Source organism: Strongylocentrotus purpuratus, unplaced genomic scaffold, assembly GCF_000002235.5.
Source record: "Strongylocentrotus purpuratus isolate Spur 01 unplaced genomic scaffold, Spur_5.0 spur5_scaffold_2, whole genome shotgun sequence".
Classification (NCBI taxonomy): Eukaryota; Metazoa; Echinodermata; class Echinoidea; order Camarodonta; family Strongylocentrotidae; genus Strongylocentrotus; species Strongylocentrotus purpuratus.
In genome coordinates, this window is record NW_022145605.1 from 16,820,054 (window position 1) to 16,840,591 (window position 20,538).

General features: G+C 37.1%; 1 protein-coding gene across 1 annotated transcript in view; it reads right to left on the reverse strand.

Annotated features, from left to right (window-relative positions):
- The window catches only part of LOC585956 (oxysterol-binding protein 1), an 81,271-nt gene that overhangs the window by 11,772 nt on the left and 48,961 nt on the right, over positions 1-20,538 (reverse strand). The window contains exons 5-7 of the mRNA XM_030991824.1: positions 15,095-15,266; positions 1,883-2,009; positions 946-1,057 (exon numbers count right to left, since the gene is read on the reverse strand). Of these exons, the coding sequence (XP_030847684.1) occupies positions 946-1,057; positions 1,883-2,009; positions 15,095-15,266 (411 nt within the window). The remainder of the gene's footprint in view (positions 1-945; positions 1,058-1,882; positions 2,010-15,094; positions 15,267-20,538) is intronic.

The window sequence follows — 20,538 nt, forward strand, 5'->3', positions numbered from 1 at the left end:
GCCAGGGGGGACTAGACCTCCCTGAAAGGTCACTGACAGGTGGTGATCTCATCAAATCAGCTCTCAATTAACATAAGAAAAAGGGGATCGTGGGGGACCAACAGGCAATGATTAGGCATTGTTGGCTATATAGAGGGCGCAAGTAGCTATAAGTAGTGCAGTGGGACTTTAAGATAACACTGGCTGTCCGCAGGAGGACCATAAGAGGCAAGAGCTATGTATTGGCAGTGACGGCCTTCTTGTGGACAGCCAGACGACAAAAATTATTTCACTCTAAATTTGCCTCAGGATTGTCTTCTACAAGCTAAGTGTCTCATTTCTATAATTGCTTCCCGAAGCTCAAAGTCGTTTAAGCTCGTACACACATTTGTATTGTTCCCAAAAGAGTTTGTCAGATCAATAGGAATTACAGAACAGCCAGATGTTGACAATTCTGTAGGCTGCAAATTAGGTTTCCTATTTTTCCGTCTATTGCTCAAATTTCTTTAGAGCCCTTAAATTGTATTCCATGAATACATTAGGTTGGATTTAATATCCTTTTATCTGATACACAGCATGATGCCAGTCTTCTAAATTACCACCAATTTCTTTCGCTTGGAAGACGAGGTGAAAATATTTCAAAACGTCTGCTTGTTTTACATATTACTTTGTTTTCTGAGGCATCAAAACCAAATAAATAAATGCAGACTTGACTTAATGCTTAGTCTGACTGATTCTTTGAGCGTCAAGTGCTGTCCTCGTCTTTCATTATAAATTAACTGTTATACCTCGTTATTCAAAGAAGAGTGATGACAGACTGACAAAATGACCAAACCCAATCGACACTGCCCTGAATGGCCAAATATCAGTCGGTTCGTAATCGATTTGGTGGTGTATTAAACTCGGGTTACATGTATAACTCTGTACACATATTTTAATAGAGTACATAAATGATGATTGACTCACATTGTTTCCCTCATCCAATTTGTTAATCTGGACCACTGCCTCTACCCCCGGCTGCATCTCTTCTCCACTGCTGGCTTCAGTGCTTGCCACACTCCCCTCACTGGGCGTTCTCCTGTAATAGATTCAAACATGACGTGATTTATAGTATATGGGAGTGTAGTGAATGTCAGAGATTTAAACATGACATGATTTAGAGTATATGGGAATGTGGTAATGATCAGATACTGATATCAGGGATTCAAACATGACATGATTTAGAGTACATGGGAATGTAGTAGTGATCAGATACTGATATCACGGATTCAAACATGACACAATTTACAGTGTATGGAAAATAAAAAGTATATGTAACACGATACAATAGTAGAAATGAATAGACACAAATAGAAGGATTTCAAACAAGACACAAATGATAGTATATGGGAACGTAACTGATGAGCCATGTTATATATATGAAAAGTATTAAACAGAGGTATGTAGGGCATCCTTTCACTAGTACAGCATTTTATTTGGGTCAATTTGCTGTGTGAGTTGTGAACAGTATGGGAATTGATGTACGCAGCGACGGACTTCCTTCCCAAACAAGTTAATTCATACAGCAACAATTTCATCAAAATGTATCTGGGATAAATGCCGCCCATTGGTATCTGTAATCACAATCTATATGTTCAAATCTTCCTCTAATGTGGAAGGATGACTAGACTAAGTATCGGTAGATACTTACATGTTTCCTTCTGTCTTTTGTATTTATTACAGTTTGCTCTTTGTTCCTTTGTATATGAGCTTGTTTTTATCTTTGAAATGTTTTTCTTGTACGCATAAACTGTGAATGTACCCACTATTAAAGACTGTATATATAGTTTTTGATATATGCATATATTTCATATCCTTTATAGATGCTTTTCATAGCGAATAAAGAACAAATGACTAGGTTTACCTGTGATGCAGATTAGAATTGTCTCTTGGCAGTTGAACCGAGGTGGTGAACTGAAATTGCTCTATGGCATCAAAGAACTCGTTCTCGTCATCGTCGCTGTGATCCTCCTTGCTTTCGTCAGAGTTTCCTACAGCAAGAAAAAACAAAAAGATTGAGACGTAAGATCACCGCCTGGCAATGCAGAATGGATGAAAAGAACAGAAGTCCTACAAGATTTGACTTTGATTTCAATAACTGACGTCCAAGTCCAACAAATTCTATCTCATCTAGACAATTATAATTAAGAGAAGTCCTAAAATATCTTACCAGGATTAATCCCTCCCTCACGTTCAGACATAAAGAAGAAAACAAAAATTAAACTATACAACATTGGTGCATTAATGATATAGTTCTGCAATACGTAATCTACTATGTTGTATGTTAGCTACATGAATATGTGTGTGTGCATGTGTGTTTTGAAGCATATCCAACAAATTTTGTTTTAGACATCCAAGGATACAATTCATACATGTATGAGTAAGTATTCTTGATGCAAACTCCTATTCATTCATAAATGAGATTAGTCCTAAAGTGAACAGACTGACAGTGCTAAACGTAGGAGGGAAAAGACAATGGATGCTCAATAATTCTTCATGCATACAAAGTGTAAAGTCTCTGTAATATATCCTCCTACTCGTCCTCAGACAGACAGTCGTAACACAAGGTACAAACAGTGCTGACACGTACCTGTAGAGCAAATCTTCCTGATGTAAACTTTATTCCTTCATGTGTAATTATTCCAAAGGCAAACGGACGGAGAGTTGTAACAGGCAGAATAACCAGTGCTGACACTTACAAACAGCCTCAACCGAAGAAATACGAACAAGGTACAGACGGAGAGTTGTAAGTCCACGCAGAATAACCAGTGCTGACACGTACAAACAGCCTCAACTGAAGCAATACAAACAGTTCAACTCAGCTCCAAACACACTGCCGGCTCTTACTAATTGTTAGATTATCCTGCCACACACATTAACAACTGAAACTTGCTAGTCAAAATAACTCTCCAGTTTAGTTTCCTTTGACGATCAAGCCAACACAAAACCCACTTAATCTTTTTCGCATAGCCCTCGTGATAAAGGCAGGATGCACGTGCCAGAGGTTATAAGAGACGAGCAAAGTATTGCAGGAAACAGACAGTCGGCCCTTCCTTCCTACATTAAAAGTTTTAAATAAAGATTGATTCTTCAAGGCCTAGCAGACTTGAGTACATTCTCACCCACAAATAACTTTCGATTCACCCCCCCCCCCCACACACACACAAATCTTTAATACCGGTAGACTATGTACTCTCACCCATAAATAATATTTGACTATTATTTGCTAATTTGCAAAGGGGAAGAGAGACTTTGACCCCGTTCTCACTCACTTTGAAAGTGGTCTTAGTTAGACCGCTCCAGACCGCTCCAGAGGAACGGGTCTTGAGGAACGGTTTGCGAGCGTTCACACTCCGAGCAGTTTTTATGGCTCAAACCGCTCCACGAGTCAAAGTGGTCTTGTTGCTATGGCAGCTCAGGTCAGCGGGTCAATTTTTTTGCGCGCGGAATACAAACCGTATGTACCGTACTACATGTTTCGCACGTAACGTCACTAGCTCACTTCCGCTTAAAGTACGCTTCCGTTCACATTGCACATTAGAGCGGTCCAAACCGCTCTTAATAAGACCCGTTCCTCAAGACCACCTCGGAAGGTCCACTTCCTGGACCACTTTGACCGTTCTCACTCACCTAAGCAGGGCGCGACAAACCCGCTTGCCCGACGTCCCGGGGCAACCAAATTGAGCCGTCGGGCAAGTAAATCAAATTATCACTTGCCCGATTCGGGCAAGTGATACTTTTACAGTAATTTCCTAGTGTCCAAGAACTCTACCACCATTCACCCGTCAACTTCTTACCCGTCGTCAAAATCCAGAAGCAAAAAAGCGATCGTTCCGATTTCGAAAAAACTTCACAGACAGCTAGCCAGCTCAGCTAGCTCAGCGCGCATGCAACAGTGACACTTCAAGCCATGAATGCCGCTCCGCCTCCACGCACGGCCGGCCGTGAGCTAGCTAGAGACAGCTAGCGCGATCGTACCAGCTGCGAGCTTATTCGCGCTCTCTCTCTCTAGCTCTGCAGGCCGCACCGACAGGCCTTTGCTATTCTCTGATTGCCGATTGGTTGAATCACGCCAAATATGACGTCATTATTCTAGGGAAATGAACACGTGCGAATCGGAATGGAATAAACAACAGGGATTTTCTAGTAAGTACAAAAAGTCAAATGTTTGATATTTATTCATAATGACTGTTAATGATTGTGAACATATTATTTAAAACTCGCTGCTCATATAAATCAGATGAATGTTTTTGTCTCGTTTTCAATTTATTACTGCGGTCTCAAGATCCGACCGAGCGAGTCATTTTGATAATAGTATCGAGACCCCCAGAATATAAGCCGTTGTTGTTTTGTTTTCATGGTTTTAGCGACGTTGTTTAGTCTAGTTTTCGCATACTTATCCGAGATTTATCGTAAAATATCTTCAATATTATTATTTAGTAAGAATTTACAAATTTTGGCATGATATTTATAGCAGTGAATGATGAAATAAAAATGTCCGTACTTTATTTAAAATAGTTGATTACCCATTATTTACATGACGTTTCTTGATGGAAGAGTTGACCCAAATTATTAACAGCTGAAAATTAGCCTACGTTTCCAAATGACAGCGGCTTGCACAGACACACATGTGATGTTGCACCATGGTACATGTGGCTACCATTAATGACATGTTTGTATCATATTTTTTACAACAGGGTCATTATGCTTTTTTACATGACTGAATATTAAAAACTTAAACCTGCTTGAACCATTCTACCTTGCCGAGATTCATGTGAATCTGATTATTTATGGAGAATCAATAAAATGCGTTTTTTAAACCTTCAACCATCCTTTGTTGACCATTTTCTTTGACATATTAGGTTATTATTCAGTACAGTTACACTGTACATGTATGTGCATTAATTTGCTATCTAAAACACTAACTTATCATTACGAGATAATAAATGCTTTAACCTCGAGTCCTTTTTCGCTTTAAAGTTTTGGGCAAGTGGAAATATTGATTGGGCAAGTAAATTGAAAACCCACTTGCCCGACAGGGCAAGTGGTGAAAAAAATTCTTGTAGCACCCTGCTAAGAACCGCTCCAACGAAGTGAATGAGAACGGGGTCATAGACAGGAAACATGAAAATTAGTTTACTGATGTCTTGGTTTGAAATATACAATATGATATTGTGCACAGTTTTCAGACGGGTTGTTACAAATAGCTCGTTCAAAAGTATCTAAAGAAATTAATATCTGGAACACTGTTTTTTTTACTCTGAACTTGATTGAACTTGATAGAAACAAGGAAATAAAGTTAACAGTAAAGTTCCCTGATCTCTAGAGAGTGGTCAATCACCAATATAGCAGATTCCACACTTTTGTTTGACTCATGTATGAAACATTCATCTGCCCTTTGACTAAAAGTAATTTGAGCTCGTTTCAGTAGCATTGCATTACAGAGAGAATATCTTTTATCCAATAACATTATCCATTTTAGGGAATGGAACACAAATAGTAATGACCTTCATGGTATTTTTATCTTAATGATGCTGATACTCTTTTTTATTTCAAGAATACATGGATATTTCTTATATTGTTTTGGAGCTGAATGGACAGGAAATCAGGAGAGAGTTGGGATTTTTTTTCTCCTATTAAAGGGGAAGTCCATTTTGAAATCAAGTTGATTTATATGAAAGCATGAATAATATATGAACAATTTGTCAGAGAAGTTGGAGATCAATGATAAAGGATTTTTTTCTTCTTTCAAATTCAAGGTTTTAATATCAGTACACTAATCTGTTGTTTTGATTTGGTTTTTGATTGTTTGCTTATTCCTTTTTGTGTGAGCATTTCTCTATTTGCGTTTACAATAAATGGAAAAATAGTATTTCCTTCAAAGAAAATTTAATCTTAAACATGTGCCTGAAATATTGGATTGGACACATGTCTATACTGTCCAGAAAATTGTAACTTGACATGTCAAAAGAAAACACTGGTATCAATAGTGGCATTTTTGTGACATTCTGAGCACTTCATAGTAATTCATGTTGTAAGAAATTCTGCATGATGGTATATACACCACGCTCAATGTAACTTTGAAGCAATTTGAACATACCGGGCAACGATAGCTCAATAATTATTGGAGGTGATACTATGATCATCTGTACAAGGTCATAATCATCTTCAAGTGTTTTTGTGATGATCTAGATCTGTTTCCCAATGTGTAGTCTGTAACTAAAGACTCTGTATGCATACTTTTGATATCACATTCTTAAAGGTAAAGACCAGTTTTGGAAACGCCCCAATTTAAAAAAATGAAATGGAAGCTCTTATTACCAATCATGTGAAAGAATATGTTTTGAATAATACATGATGATAAAAATGTTGACGGGAAACCGCCTACTAATTGATATATTTGGTAAATTAGTGTATCTCTCGCCTGTTGAGAGATACAAATGCACGTGTCGCGCACGTGTGTGTAGTCCCATATACATCTTTCTGTGTACAGTGATTCTAACTTTATGAAGACTTGGCCAAATTTCTTATCATTTTGATGATTCCAAAACTTTTGCAGTACATCTATGCTAGATGATCAACCTTTTCTGATCGATTTCACAATGTTTCTTTCACAATGCAATCGCATGACCAGAAACCTTGCAAGTCTTCTCATTCTATAATATATCCCAAGTTGGCCACCCAATATTCAAATGTGGATCTGCTTTGTTTTATCTTTATATATCAAATTGAAATCCAAATACTACATACATCTGTGAATCTTGATTTACACTCCCTATTTCTTTTTCTCTTTTTTTTCTCTCTCTCTCTCTCTCTTCCCCTTTTACCAATATTTTTTCATCCATATTTGTATTATTATGTATCCATTGAGGGTAGTCATGCTATCAAGCTTTGCTTACTTTGTCAACCCTCCCGTTTGATGTTTTCGATTAGTTACAGCCAGTCTTACTTTATTCTATTCCAAAACATGGAATATTACATAAAACTAGTTGAATGATAAAGTATATATTCGATTAAAGGTGCTATGACATTGAATAACATTGAACCACATGCCAAAGCAAACATTTTTCTTTCCATCTAAAACACCGATGAGTACTTATTTAGCCTTCATGAATATTTTGGTGCCATATTTTCACCATTTCAATTACAAGAAATACAGTGAAATTAGGCCAAGGAATGACTCAGTTTTGCCTTTGGACATAAAGACCAGGGTACCGTTTCACAAAGAGTTTTTTTTCAATGAAAATTGACAAAAATCAGTGATAAATCTGCTGATGACCAATCAGAAGCAAGGATTTCAGTAGCTTATAACAAAAACTGTCATTTGTCACTGATGACAAGTTTTGTGAAACACCCCCCTGGTTTACATCTTTAACAAATTGAAGTCGAATCGTCACAATGATATGACTTGCTATTCACTAAGATAATTTACTGCTCTTTATTTATTTTTATAAATTTATTGAAAATACATTTAATCAATAATTGGGAAAAATTCATACAGAATAATATCACTAGGATACCCTGTTAGCAATAACCCAGAATACACAAGGATAATAATTGAATTTTTGAGCCTGGTTAGTCTTACATATCCTTCCCCGAAGCAAGAACAGAGATTTACCAGTATATGCCCGGCATTCTTTGTCATTACTCAAGATGCGTAAGATATAACTTTCATAGCTAAATATAGTCCTGCTGGGGGCACAACTACCTTTAATGGTATTACACAAATATAATCCCCTTTCAGGCGAGAAAAATATAGAAAGTAGTCTCTGTAACAAAGAGGAAGGGATGGAGAGGGAGAGAGAGAGAGGGGAGCGGGGAGAGGAGAGAAGAGCGAAGAGATGAGCAAGGAGAGGGAGAGAGACAGTGAGAGGAGAGAGGGCGATAAAAGAGAGAGAGCAAAGGGAGGGCGATAAAAGATAGAGAGAGAGAGGAAAGGCAAGAAATGAATCACTGTGAAAAAGCTTTATTATCGAAGAGAAAGGAATTCTGAATAAAAAAAAATCCATGGAGATATTGTGTGTATTCTCGATCATACACAAAATGAAAGTGGCTTCACAATCATTCCGCTTTCGAGGTATGAGTCATCCTGAATGGCAACATTCATTTAATACCATCGGATAACATTGAGTGAATGCTTTAATGCACATTTCTTTTCCTCGATTGACTCTTTGTACCGATGTTTCGCTGTAAAATGCATGAAGACATATTGAGTCAGTTTTACTTTTGTCGAAGGTTGTTTGTTCCCATGCAAAGCTACAAATGGAGGGCTTAATACGATGGCTGTTGGCGGGGGCAACCATATTTTTTACCGTAAGGCAAAAAGTAATCTAAGTGAAGGACAGAGATTTTTGAACAAGGAATTATGTTTGAGGGGTTATATCAAATATGCCTCGATGACAAATTAGACGTTGGACTTGAAGATGTTTATTCCTGCCATTTTTAACCCATTCCTTATGTTTGCACCTAATGATGGCTACATTCTAACATTACATGTTTCCTTTTGTTTTTGTTTATTAATTTTTTGTATTTTTTTGGAGGGGGGGGGGGGGACTTTTTCATAAAATGTTCTAATATTAGACTTTAGAAGCCCGTCTTAAAAATTCCTAAAAACAAAACAAATAATATTCTTCTGGTTATCTAAAAAATACGAGATATCGTCACCTGCCTGGAAGAAGGCAATAGGAAAATTTGTCAATAACAGTGATGGCCTTCTTGCGGGCAGCTGACAAAATCCTCATTCATAACACACTAATATCAAGTCAATTATAGAGACATTTTCAATATCATAGTGCCTATACCACGTTTGAACAAGAAAGACAAATATGTTCAGAGACAATCTAGCAGCAATAATTCCAATGGTCAAACCAGTGATGGGAGTAGTTCTAACAGACATGTGTTCAATCAATAGGACTGATTCAATCAGTGAAATGGACCATTACACCACAGCTCTGCGACAAAGGAGGAGAGATCGTGAAAGAGCGACAAAAATGAAGAAAAATGCCGGGGCACTCGCCAAGCCAGGCGAGAGGACCGTACGTTGATTAGGGCGCGATATTAAATTGCGCTAGTACGTCAGCGCACGCTTAATGAGGAAGCGTGAGGTCCGCGCTAACTAGCGGCTGTCCTGGAAAAGTAAACAGAGGTCAGATAGCCTACAGCCATGATCAGGTACAATGCATGTACAATACAGGTACGACAAAATTGTCAAAAACTAATAAGATGACGAGAAGAGATTTAAAAGCAAGGTGGAATCTTTAAAGTGAATACACATTTAAATTATAAATCTTTCTACTTGCATAAATGATCAAACTGTTCCAAAATTTGCAATTTGTGAACATTTATTTTTCTGTTGTGTTAGTTGAGGTATCAGGTATTGCATTTTTGAAAGGGAAGGGCACATGCTCCCCCCACCCCCCCCCCCCCCCCCCGAAATCCACCACTTCATTTTAATACAATGGAGATACTAGCAAGAGAAGGGTAATCCCTCAATTTACATCTGAACTACAGGGTGAGCTAAGTACAATATCATCCACAATTCGGTTAACAGTCTACCAATTGTAATTAATTAAACCGCCTATTGTTTAGTATTACATTCCCTTCTCGACCGAGATGTAGCAGCAGTCAAGGTCAATAATCTATCACATGAATACCAAAACAACCTTCAACCCCCCATTCATGGTTATATTATTGGTTCATGGCTTTGGTTAATTGGTTAGGGTCAATTAGTAATGGTCTACCTGCCATGGTAAAACCATTGGAGATAGTATCTGTTTGAATTCATTTGCCCTTCTGGCAAGTTTTAATGTGGTATTATTGACCTTTGTCCAGCAAAACTTGTTTTAAACAAAATTTTAATAATCTGAGAAACGGCTGAAAAAGAAAGTTCCACATAGTATCATGTTTTATGCAACAAAATAAGACACTTCCTTTCAGAAACAGGAAATATGGGAATTCTTAGAAAGTTTATAAACAGAACAATTGTTCATGATTGCACATTACAAACTTCTGAAAATACAATGTTGCACGCACGCAACAATATTTTAACATAAATAAATCTTATGTGAAGGCGTGGGAAATTAATTCCTGAAGAGAAACACCATATCAATGCTATTGGTGAATGATGGGGGAATCACAATCTCATAACCCAGTTGCCAATTGGTCTCTTTGACATTTTAAATTTCACTTTCTGTTCTCTGATCAATGTGCTAATCCAACAGATTCTTCATTAGCCAAAAAGTCAGAAAAACCTTTGAAATTGAAACATCAAATCTTCCTATTTTCAAACATGAAGCCTCCGGATGAACCATAACGGCATAACCGGTGATTTTGTAGCATCACTGCGATACATTATGTACAAGAATGGAGGCAGCTGCAACGGTGTCACATATTTTTGCTAAAAAACCCTGGCAGGATTTCCTGCAGAGACTAGCGGACACTCCGGGGAAAGGTATATATCCTGGAGGTGGTGTGATGTAAAAATAACTGGTAGAGATACCAGGGGGGTGTTTCACAAAGATCCTAAGTTGAACTCATGGAAAGCCGTTTGCATATATAAAAATATTTTGTAAAATTTATTTGAAAAGGCATAAAATGTTGATTCAAATCATTCATATTTTCTATTATCAAGGAGAATTCATATTCTTGATGTGGAATTTATGAAAAGTCTAAAATACTTGAATTTTTTGCTTATGAATATATTTTATTTTAAGGCTACAAATGGCTTTCCATAATGTTTAAGTCCAACTTAGAGTTAAAGTCAATCTTAGTCTTTGTGAAACACCTCCTGATCCGTCCTCATTAGCACTAAATATTCAAAATGGCCGCCTAGAACCGATCTACATACATACATTGTGAAACACCTCCTGATCCGTCCTCATTAGCACTAAATATTCAAAATGGCCGCCTAGAACCGATCTACATACATACATTGATATAGATCCTTCTCTTAATAACATGCTCATTACTTGCCTCCTCATAGCATAGACAATTGCTAATTAGCCTTTAATGAGCACTATGTTTCAACTGACGGCTCTATTTTGTATTTATAGAATTAGCCATAACAAAGTTTTGAAAGTCCACTAGGATTTTATTATACACGATAACTGAGAGAAAACAATGAAAATGACACCTTAACGATTTTGCATTCTATTTTAGGCCTTTTCTGTAAGCTTTGAGGGATGAAATTAAAAACTTATGTCTGCCCTTTTGTACGAAATCAGATCAAGCAGAATTTTGTAGAAACAAACATTCACATAGTACATGTACGTCTTAAAGAGAAGGTTGAGTTCTGGGAAGAGGTGAAAAATAATTTGTGAGCATTACTCATTCTTATTATGCAAGTGTGGAAGAACATCAGTTAAGACATGTTCCCTGAAAAGCATGGCTCTTCAAATGCCTTCATATTCTAAATATGCATGTAACATCGTAAAAATCGGGGGGGGGGGGGGGCCGGCTTTTTACGCCACATGTTCGTGTAGTCCCATATACATCTTTCTGTGCAAGTGTTTGTAACTTTACCAAGACTTGGCCAAATTTCTTATCATTTTGATGATTCCAGAACCTTGCAATACACACAAATTCTTATATGCTAGATGATCAACCTTTTCTGATCGGTTCCACACCGTTTCTTTCACAATGCAATCGCAAGACCAGAACTCAACTTCATCTTTAACTTCACAAGGCCAAATTTCAAACAAGTATCTCAATACTTCCTTTCCTACTACACAGAAGACAAAACAAAAATGAGTCTAATTTTCTTTAGTGCTACAACTAGAAGTGACTGTTATGAAATATTCATTAGTATATAATCTTACCTCGGATAGCTGATTCTGATGGAAAAATTCACTTCAAATCTCCATCAAATGTGTTTCAATGATACAGAATCAGCTAATAATGCAATACGACTATACAGATCCCCCTAGGGAGCTGGCAAATCAACATAACCATGCCTTGGCAAAAGCACTCCTACATGTAGTCCCATGTGTTTCATAGCATGCTGCTTATATACCTAATGGATTACTTTTCTTAATATAAAACATGAGACACACCCAACATCTAAACATCTTGAAAAGAAGGAAAGGCAGAATATTACATAGGTGTTGACGTATAAACTTGGGTGGAACCTTGCTTCAAATGCTCAAAAAGTGGCATTATTTAATTTATTTTCATGAAAAAGAAGAAAGCCTATTGATGTCTATGACGAAGATCATGCAAGGCATGTTGCCCAGGCTGGTAAACAAATTGTCAACATCGTACATGTACATGCGTACGTGAAGCTTGCCCTTATTCATAGACTCCTCACACGTACAAACACGATAGTCAGTGCAACGCTCTTGTGTCGTCACACAGTAAATTGGCAAGTCTATTGCTCACTTCGCCGCAGTAGCATTGCTCATCTCTGCTTGACGTCATCAGCAATTAATACTGAGAGGGAGAGAGAATGCAGGTGTGGGGAAGAGGGAGAGGGAGAGGGAGAGGGAGAGGGAGAGGGAGAGTGAAGGGGAGAGAAAGGGAAAAGAGATAAAGGAGATGGAGAGAGAAGGGAGAGTGAGATAGGAGAATGAAGAATATGATAGAAGGAAGAATAACTGGAGCATATGAGTCCAAGAGAATAAAGAATGAAGACAGAAGACAGAGATGGAAAGAGGGATAGTGAGACAAAAGAACAAATTTGAGGACAGTGCAAAATACACAATAGTAAGAGAGGAGGGAAAGAGGAAGAGAAATGGCAGACTTACACTATTGTTTTCAAAGATGGGACATTAAAGCAGCAATACATAGACAAAAACAAGAGTGGGATAGATAGGAGGAGAGAGAGAAGACTAGAATGAGAAAGAGATAAGAAATAATAATAAAAATAATAATAGTTCAGTTCTTGTATAGCGCATAATACGTTATGAAATAACATCTCTATGCGCTTCCAAAGAGCTTTGGACTTTATTACCCTAGCTTTAGAGATAATTAACGAGAGAAGGTACAGAAAGAGAAAATGAGGGAGAGAGAGAGAGAGAGAGAGAGAGAGAGAGGAAAGGGAGAGAGAGACAGAGAGAGAGAGAGAGAGATAGAGAGTAAGAGATGGAGAGAACGGGAGAGCAAGAGAGTGATACATGCTATAGATGCAGTGCATAGCTGGCCTGGGAGTATGAGTAGTAGCTCACTATAATAATTGATTAGCCAATGTCCATCTTCAAGATGACCCGTACTGCTGCCTTAAAGGGAACGATCATCGCACAGCATTTTGGTTGAAAAAAAGCAATAACGACTATCAACAGAGACGTGGAATCACGAGGTACTAGTTGTAGTAGGGGTGAGAGGAGGAGGAACAGAAAAGTAATATAACAGTTTAAGTTGTAGGAGGAGGAGGAGGAGAAGAAGGAGGAGAGGGAATGGACACAGCAGCAGCAGCAGTATTCATAGTAGTACTCGTAGTAGCAGAGGTACTACTAGTAGCCACAAGCATACACAGCAGGAATAATGCCGTGAATATTAGTAATAATATCAACATATGTATGCCTAACAATTAACCTTATATAAACACATGCTGGCTCTAAAATTTGATAATCAATGCACAAACAAAATGTGAAGGTGACTTTCAGCGTGAGGCTTCTGTTTCATAGCTTAATGCATCCTTGGACTTGATTTGCAAGTACGTCTAAGTGAGCAGGCTGATTTTTTCTTACTGTAGCTTTTTATGTGCTGCTCCTAGCATTGCTTGCTTTTAAAAACCTTGATTTCTCATTCACAAGAGACCTCACGATAGAATGACTCATAGCCCCAACATAAGTCTCGGATTTCTAATTTTCTATGACAGTGACACTTGCTATTAAACGTGTGGTTGATAAAGCAAAGATAGGGTTACAAACGGATGACGTTTTCTTTTTTTCTTTTCGCTTTTTTGTCCTTTGTGATAAGATGACACATTCTATGGGGTCTCTTCTCCATGCAGAGCTCTTCTGTGATGCAGAAATCTGTACAGTTAATTATTATCTTCAAACTTTTAGGTAATATCATTATTCATGAGCCTATAGTTTTTACTTTACTTTGGTATAAGATATATTTTCATAGACCCAAGCCAAAATGTCTTGGGCCTGGTAATAACCATATTTAAGATTGTATAACTGTCATATTGTGTCTGTAACTCTCTAATAATATATTCTACAATAATCGCATTCTAGGGCATGAGGAGAGGGAGAGAGAGAGAGGCTTTCTTCCAAAGACACTGCCTAATAATACCATCCTCGGAGAAACGAATTCACAAATCTGATTCCCATTACTCACAAATCCAGTGCTCCGGGGCACCTGCGGTAATGGCGCTCTGGTTGTGGAGAGGGAAAACATCATTTAATTACCTTTCGCTCAACACGCAAGTACACACATAGAGACAAATGCATCCTACACTTGGTGTCCGACTTAGAGAAGGATTGTGGATTATCAGGCTCAATGCTGATAAAGTAAAATCATTCTTTTTCTTTAACATAAAAAAAATAAAAATTGGGCTGCCTATTTACCCACTTACAGGTATTTTCAAGATAAAGTTAGAACACCAGTTATCATTAGCACATTTTACCATCTCTACATAGATACAAAATAAAATCTTGGACACTCGGAAGAATTCAGGCATTTTAAATTATATCAAGCAATTTTTAATGAGCTACGACTTCTTTATCAACTCCATCTAACCCTAACCAAAAACAAAAACATTAAACTAAACGGTACTTAGATACCAAATAGCATCATCAACATACACATTTTAAAGGGGGTGTAGCTTGGCAGATACTGGTTAACGGCATCTACGTCTTCTTCTGGACAACTGCACGTAAACAAATGGACTTGATTAACGGCACTCTACATGGTCAGCATGCACTAGCGTTGGCGAAACAGACCGAAGTTCTCCTCACGCTTCAGTTTCATGTATGTTGCACGCACAGGAATACTGCGGTCGCGTCGTCTGTAGTCATATTATACCTGATTGGCCCTGAGTCAGGCCACAGGAAAGACATGTAGTCTCGTCATGCTACACACCCTTTAATATAAACACTGAACACTGAACAGTACACAAACACCTGACACTCACCTTTACTCTTATCCTGGCTGGCTTCGCGGCAAGCAAGCTCTAGTGAGTTGTGTTGTTTGGCAAGAGTTTCGATGGTCTCCTCTAGACGAATCCGCTGCGTGTGTTCATAGTGGATGGCTTTCTGCCACTTGCGCCCATGCGTCTGCGCCAGCTCAAGGAAATCTGCACATGCCTGTAAGGAAACAAGAAAATCAAATGAAATTATAATAAAATTTATCCAAAAAATATTTTTTTCAAAATAAAAATTTATTCAAAAAAAAAAAAAAGTTATTATAATGTTTCAATGGTCTCTTCCAAAAGAATCTGCTGCTCATAGATAGATAGTGGATGAAAAATAAAAAAAAGTTACAAATAAAAGACTCAAAGAAGAAGTTCATTGATTACAGGTAGCTTTAAATAGATATAAACAAGATTGAATGTATAAATAATAAAATGAGGTCTTCTGTGGTATGATTTTGGGGATCCTAGACCAGTCCTCGAATTTCACAAGAGTAAAGAGCTTCGAAAACAAGCAGATGAACAGAGGATAAACTCCTTTTTATTATTACAGGCACATCTCATGCATGAAACCACAGGTTTCATAGACTTTCTGACTTTGAAACTCAACGATACATCCTACACGTCTTCACCGGGTTCTCCCCATTTTCAAACATAAATGTAAACTTACAGGTACAAGTTCTTGATGAACAAGTCCTAGATCACCTCAAAGTTCAAATAGTAATGAGAGTATCAGAGTGCATGAAAACAGAATCTCAATATGCAAAACAAATCATTGATTAAGTGAAGATAATTTCCTTAATTTTACTTATCATCTCAACTTCCGACTATACCACATGTCCACATAACTGATTAATTAACCAGCAAGGAATAACTAGCTGTGAATGAACAGGAAATCCATTGCTAAAATCCATAACTTTTATTAAAGTAGGACTCGTAAGCAGATGGAAAGGAAATCTACAACAGATGTTATTTGTACACAGTGTTGTGAATGTATCATCTGCTACATGCAATGCAATTTAGAAATATACTTTAGGAATTTTGTATGAAACCATAAAGAAGTACCGGTAAAGATATTTAAAGAATTCTTGTACAAAATTTGAATACCGTAAGAATACACTTTCTCATGTTATGCTCTTGGAATTAATTAGAAATAATACTTTCATAATTTCAAATTGATTCATTTATTCCTAAGGAATAGAAGCTGTAAAAATATTTTCACAACCTTGCTCAATTTTAATAAAACTACTTTTAAACTGTACAGAAAACATCTCCTCCAATGAAGTTTGTACCTAACAAAAATTAAAATATTAAAAATTAACATGATTTTAGATTTCTTCAAGTTGTCAATTTTGAAATAGTAATATAAATATATAACCAATGTTACATAAAGGTGTAGGTTCCCACTGCAGCAGATTGCATTTCAAATACAAAATATATACAATGTACATGTATACAGGCACTAGTAGGTCCGAAATATCCACGCAACTCATTTGTTTGGAGCCAGAAGGGCATTAACTCGGCTTTAAATGATACGAGTTATCAAACACCTTTATGGCCCCATATTGATAGTGATAAATGTTGATGTTGTGTCATGTTTGTCAAAAGCATTGCATGGCGCAGCTAATCAAACCATTGATTCCTAACCCAGTTCCATGACTCTCGACTGTCATTGTATACATTCCAGCGGGGTGATTAATTGTGTAACAGGGAAAGTGCAACGAAGCTCAATTATTTAGATCAATAGAAGTCCAATGATTGGCATGCATAGAAAATACCGAGTAAAAGCCTGGATACAGAAGTGCCAGTCAAAAAGAATATATATGGGTGCAGAGAATGATTTAGTTCTGGAAACTAAACAAAAAGTATGGTTTAAACAAAATAAAAAAATAATAATCACTGTAATGATATCTAATTTTAATGATCAAAAGTGCCCCGATAAAAAGAAGTATTCTAAAAAAGAAAGAAATAGGCCTCTTGGTTGGGCAGGCCAAGAGCCTAATCATGAAAAAATTGGTGTAATATGTTATATGAAATAATCCTAATGAGACAAAATCCACAGAAGAGAATGATTGTGGTAAAACAAAATGAAAGCAATTATGGTAAAACAAAACGACCGCGACAGGGGGAAATGATCATAATTAGAAAAAAATTATTCAGTTTGATAAGGAAATGCAAATATTTGGATTTAAACATGACCACAATATTATCCAGTTAAATGCATAACTTTATTAAATTAGGCAGGATACCTAGCTAATGTATCTATGTGTTGGACATCTCAAATAAGAAAGCAGTGAATCAAATTAAACTGAATATGAATAATACATACAATAGTACAATTAGACACATAGTTCATCATGTACACAAAAGACATTCAATTGAAAATATGATCCCCTCCCTCACAAAAAAAATGCAAAAGCGTAAATGCCACAGATCAGTGATGACACAAAAAGCACAATGGTTCATCATTACAGAGGATGAAAGCATCATTTTATCCTGAAAATGGCATACAAGGCTAGTCTAATTATTTTCTGAAAGACAAGAGAGTGTTTCAATTCATGAAATCAGGCTTTCGATCATCCTGAAAACTCTGGAGGCAGATTACATCAATCAAAGGAATCTGTTTCTTTTCAATATTGATAAATGTATTATTTTTATTTGTTTATTCCAAGAACAATACAATTTCCACTTGGAATATGAATTCAATAATCTATTTCAATATATCATCTCTTTGAGAGCTAGAAGCGATTTAATATGTGTAAAAGTCTATGAATTAACACCCTTCTGGCTCGAAGGAGACGATATAGGCCAGAATTCACAGAGTTTACAAACGGACAATGGTTAAAATGTATGGTTTAATATAGTCAGCCAAGAAGGTAAACAAGCAAAAAGAAAATATACAAAGGCAAAAGAATAGATTTGTTTTGTTTTTGTTTGAAAAATGAAGGTGAATAATACAAATATATTCCATTGAGAGCCAGAAGGATGTTTACGCTTTGTTGAAGAATACGAGTTAAAGACCTTCCACCTCTCAGTGGCAATATATTTTTGTTTACCAGTATTATCTTCTTTAGACTGGTTTCGTTAGTGGATTGTGCTCTTTATGTACACCATAGCAAACCGTGGGTGCACACAAATCTACATTTAAACCACCTCTGTGAATTTAGGTCATAATTTTAGAATTGATGTTAAAAATGCAAAGCACTCCAGATAAAAGCAAGGACATTCTAAAATATTAATTTTCACACTCTTTGTCTATAAATCAGGGTTTAAGTATAAATAGCAACTCCTCATTCTTCATGATCAGTCCTGATGTTCGTTCAAAAATAGCACTTAAGCCCCCTCAAACAGCACCCCCACACCTGTTCTAGTTTGTATGAGCAATCAATTATAGATGGAGTCATCGGTCGGGTTAAACAGAGTGGCATTTCTTGCTCTGTTAAAAGCAGAGGCTGCCACATACATTAAAGATAAAGTCGAGTACTGATCATGCGATTACATTGTGAAAGAAAACTGCCTGGAAGCCATAACAAAGAATTTTTTCTATTCTGCCAGGCAAATGATGATCTATAGTTATTTTTATTTTTTTTTTATTTTTTTTATTTCAAATATTTTTTTTACCTTCATTTCCCTGCTACTACTACTTTATGTCTATACAGAAGATTTCTACTAAACAGCTTTTTAAAGATTTTCTCAACATTTACATCTACAAGATTAAAGGTCATGCTTCAGCAGCATGACTCACATTCTTTAGCGTGATCGACTCATGCCGTCCACACCCTTTAAAGGAAAGAGCCAAGGATTGGTGGATGTGCATTAATGAGAGTAGCAGGCAATGCAAGGTCATAGTGGTAGAAGTACAGAAGCCGTATTAAAGCTTGCAGGCTGGCTGGCATGAACACCACTGCATGGTAACGGTGTGAATAATTCAAGCAGTGCTACTCAGGATTAATTAGAGCGGGCGTTGATTACTCTGTGTGTGTGCGGTGCCTAGGTTTCAAAACAGATGCTGTTTGTGTAGAATACAGGGTGAATGTGTTTAGATGATGTCAGTACCTTGTGGTCTCGTTAACTTTGTTGCTAGCTGCCATCTAAACAAACACCTAAATTGTACACTTTCCTTGAGCAAACTTGAACTTGTCCTCTCAACAGCGTATTTTACACTGTATCAGAGAATGACAACTAAATTAACCCTTACCCAAGCAATTTGCCATAAAAGGACATGAAAGCAATGAAATTTGTGGATTTGATTCCTAAAGGGTTAAAGATAAACTTGAGTACTGGTAAAAAAAAGAAAATGAATTCTCACAGAATCTAACGAAACTTACACTGAATGTTCAAGATTACAAATAAATGTCATGTGCCAAACAATTTTGGAAGAAAATGTATACTGGCTGAGTAATGAGCATAGAAAGATAAGGAAATCAGGGTAGTGCTAGCCCCGACACCATGTGTGTTGTCCCATATACATGTACATGTACATCTTTCTGTGTAAGTGATTGTTACTTTACCAAGACTCTGCCAAATTTATGATGATTTTGATGACTCCAGAACCTTGCATTACACACCATTACTTACATGCTATATGATCAACTTTTCTGATCCATTCCACATCTTTTCTTTCACAATGCAATCGCATTACCAGAACTCAAGTTTATCTTTAACTACACTAGCAGAAACAGAACATCGGTGTGTCGGTGTACACTGACTTCACTGGAATGTTTTCAACAGGTGTCAGAAGGAAAAAGCATGGCTCTTCCTCAAAGTTCTTTGTAATTCTCTGTGTAAATTGACTTTTATCATCTTAGAAGTTAGAGTCCTCGACTGTTAGATAGACACAATGAAAAATGGGATAGTCATGTCATGAGATATGACAAGTGAGAGAGAGAGAGAGAGAGAGAGAGAGAGCAGAGCAGAGCAGAGGCAAAAAGAAAACGGAGGAACAAAAAAAAAGAAGTTCTGTTGCACTAGACAGAGACAATCCTTTAAGGATGCTCTCATATGGCCTCTGAAAAGTGGGGCACGGGGGCAGCGGCCATTTTGAATAATTCATGCACTGCTGCCACGGATTAGCTAAAACGAGTGTGATTCTAATGCTCAATACGGCAAAGACTTGATCTGAAAGACACACTGCTTCTCATCGGGGTGAACTCCTTGCCGGGGAAAGTGATCTCTCTCCTCATTCTTGATAGAATCTGAATGAGACCGCTTCATAAGGTTAGAAACAGGTTGGTGAAGGAAGTGGTAGTAGGTACTTGACGCTACTTTGAGATGATATTTCACACCTGCTTTTTAAAGGCCCGTGATGTAAAGCCTGCCAGAAAATGGTAATCACGCTTATTTGATTATGGTCGACGCATAGCAAGTTAAGCGCAACTGCAGAATAGTTTTTTTTATCTGAAGTGAATCGCACATGCGAGGCTAAAAATGACACCACTTCAAGAGAT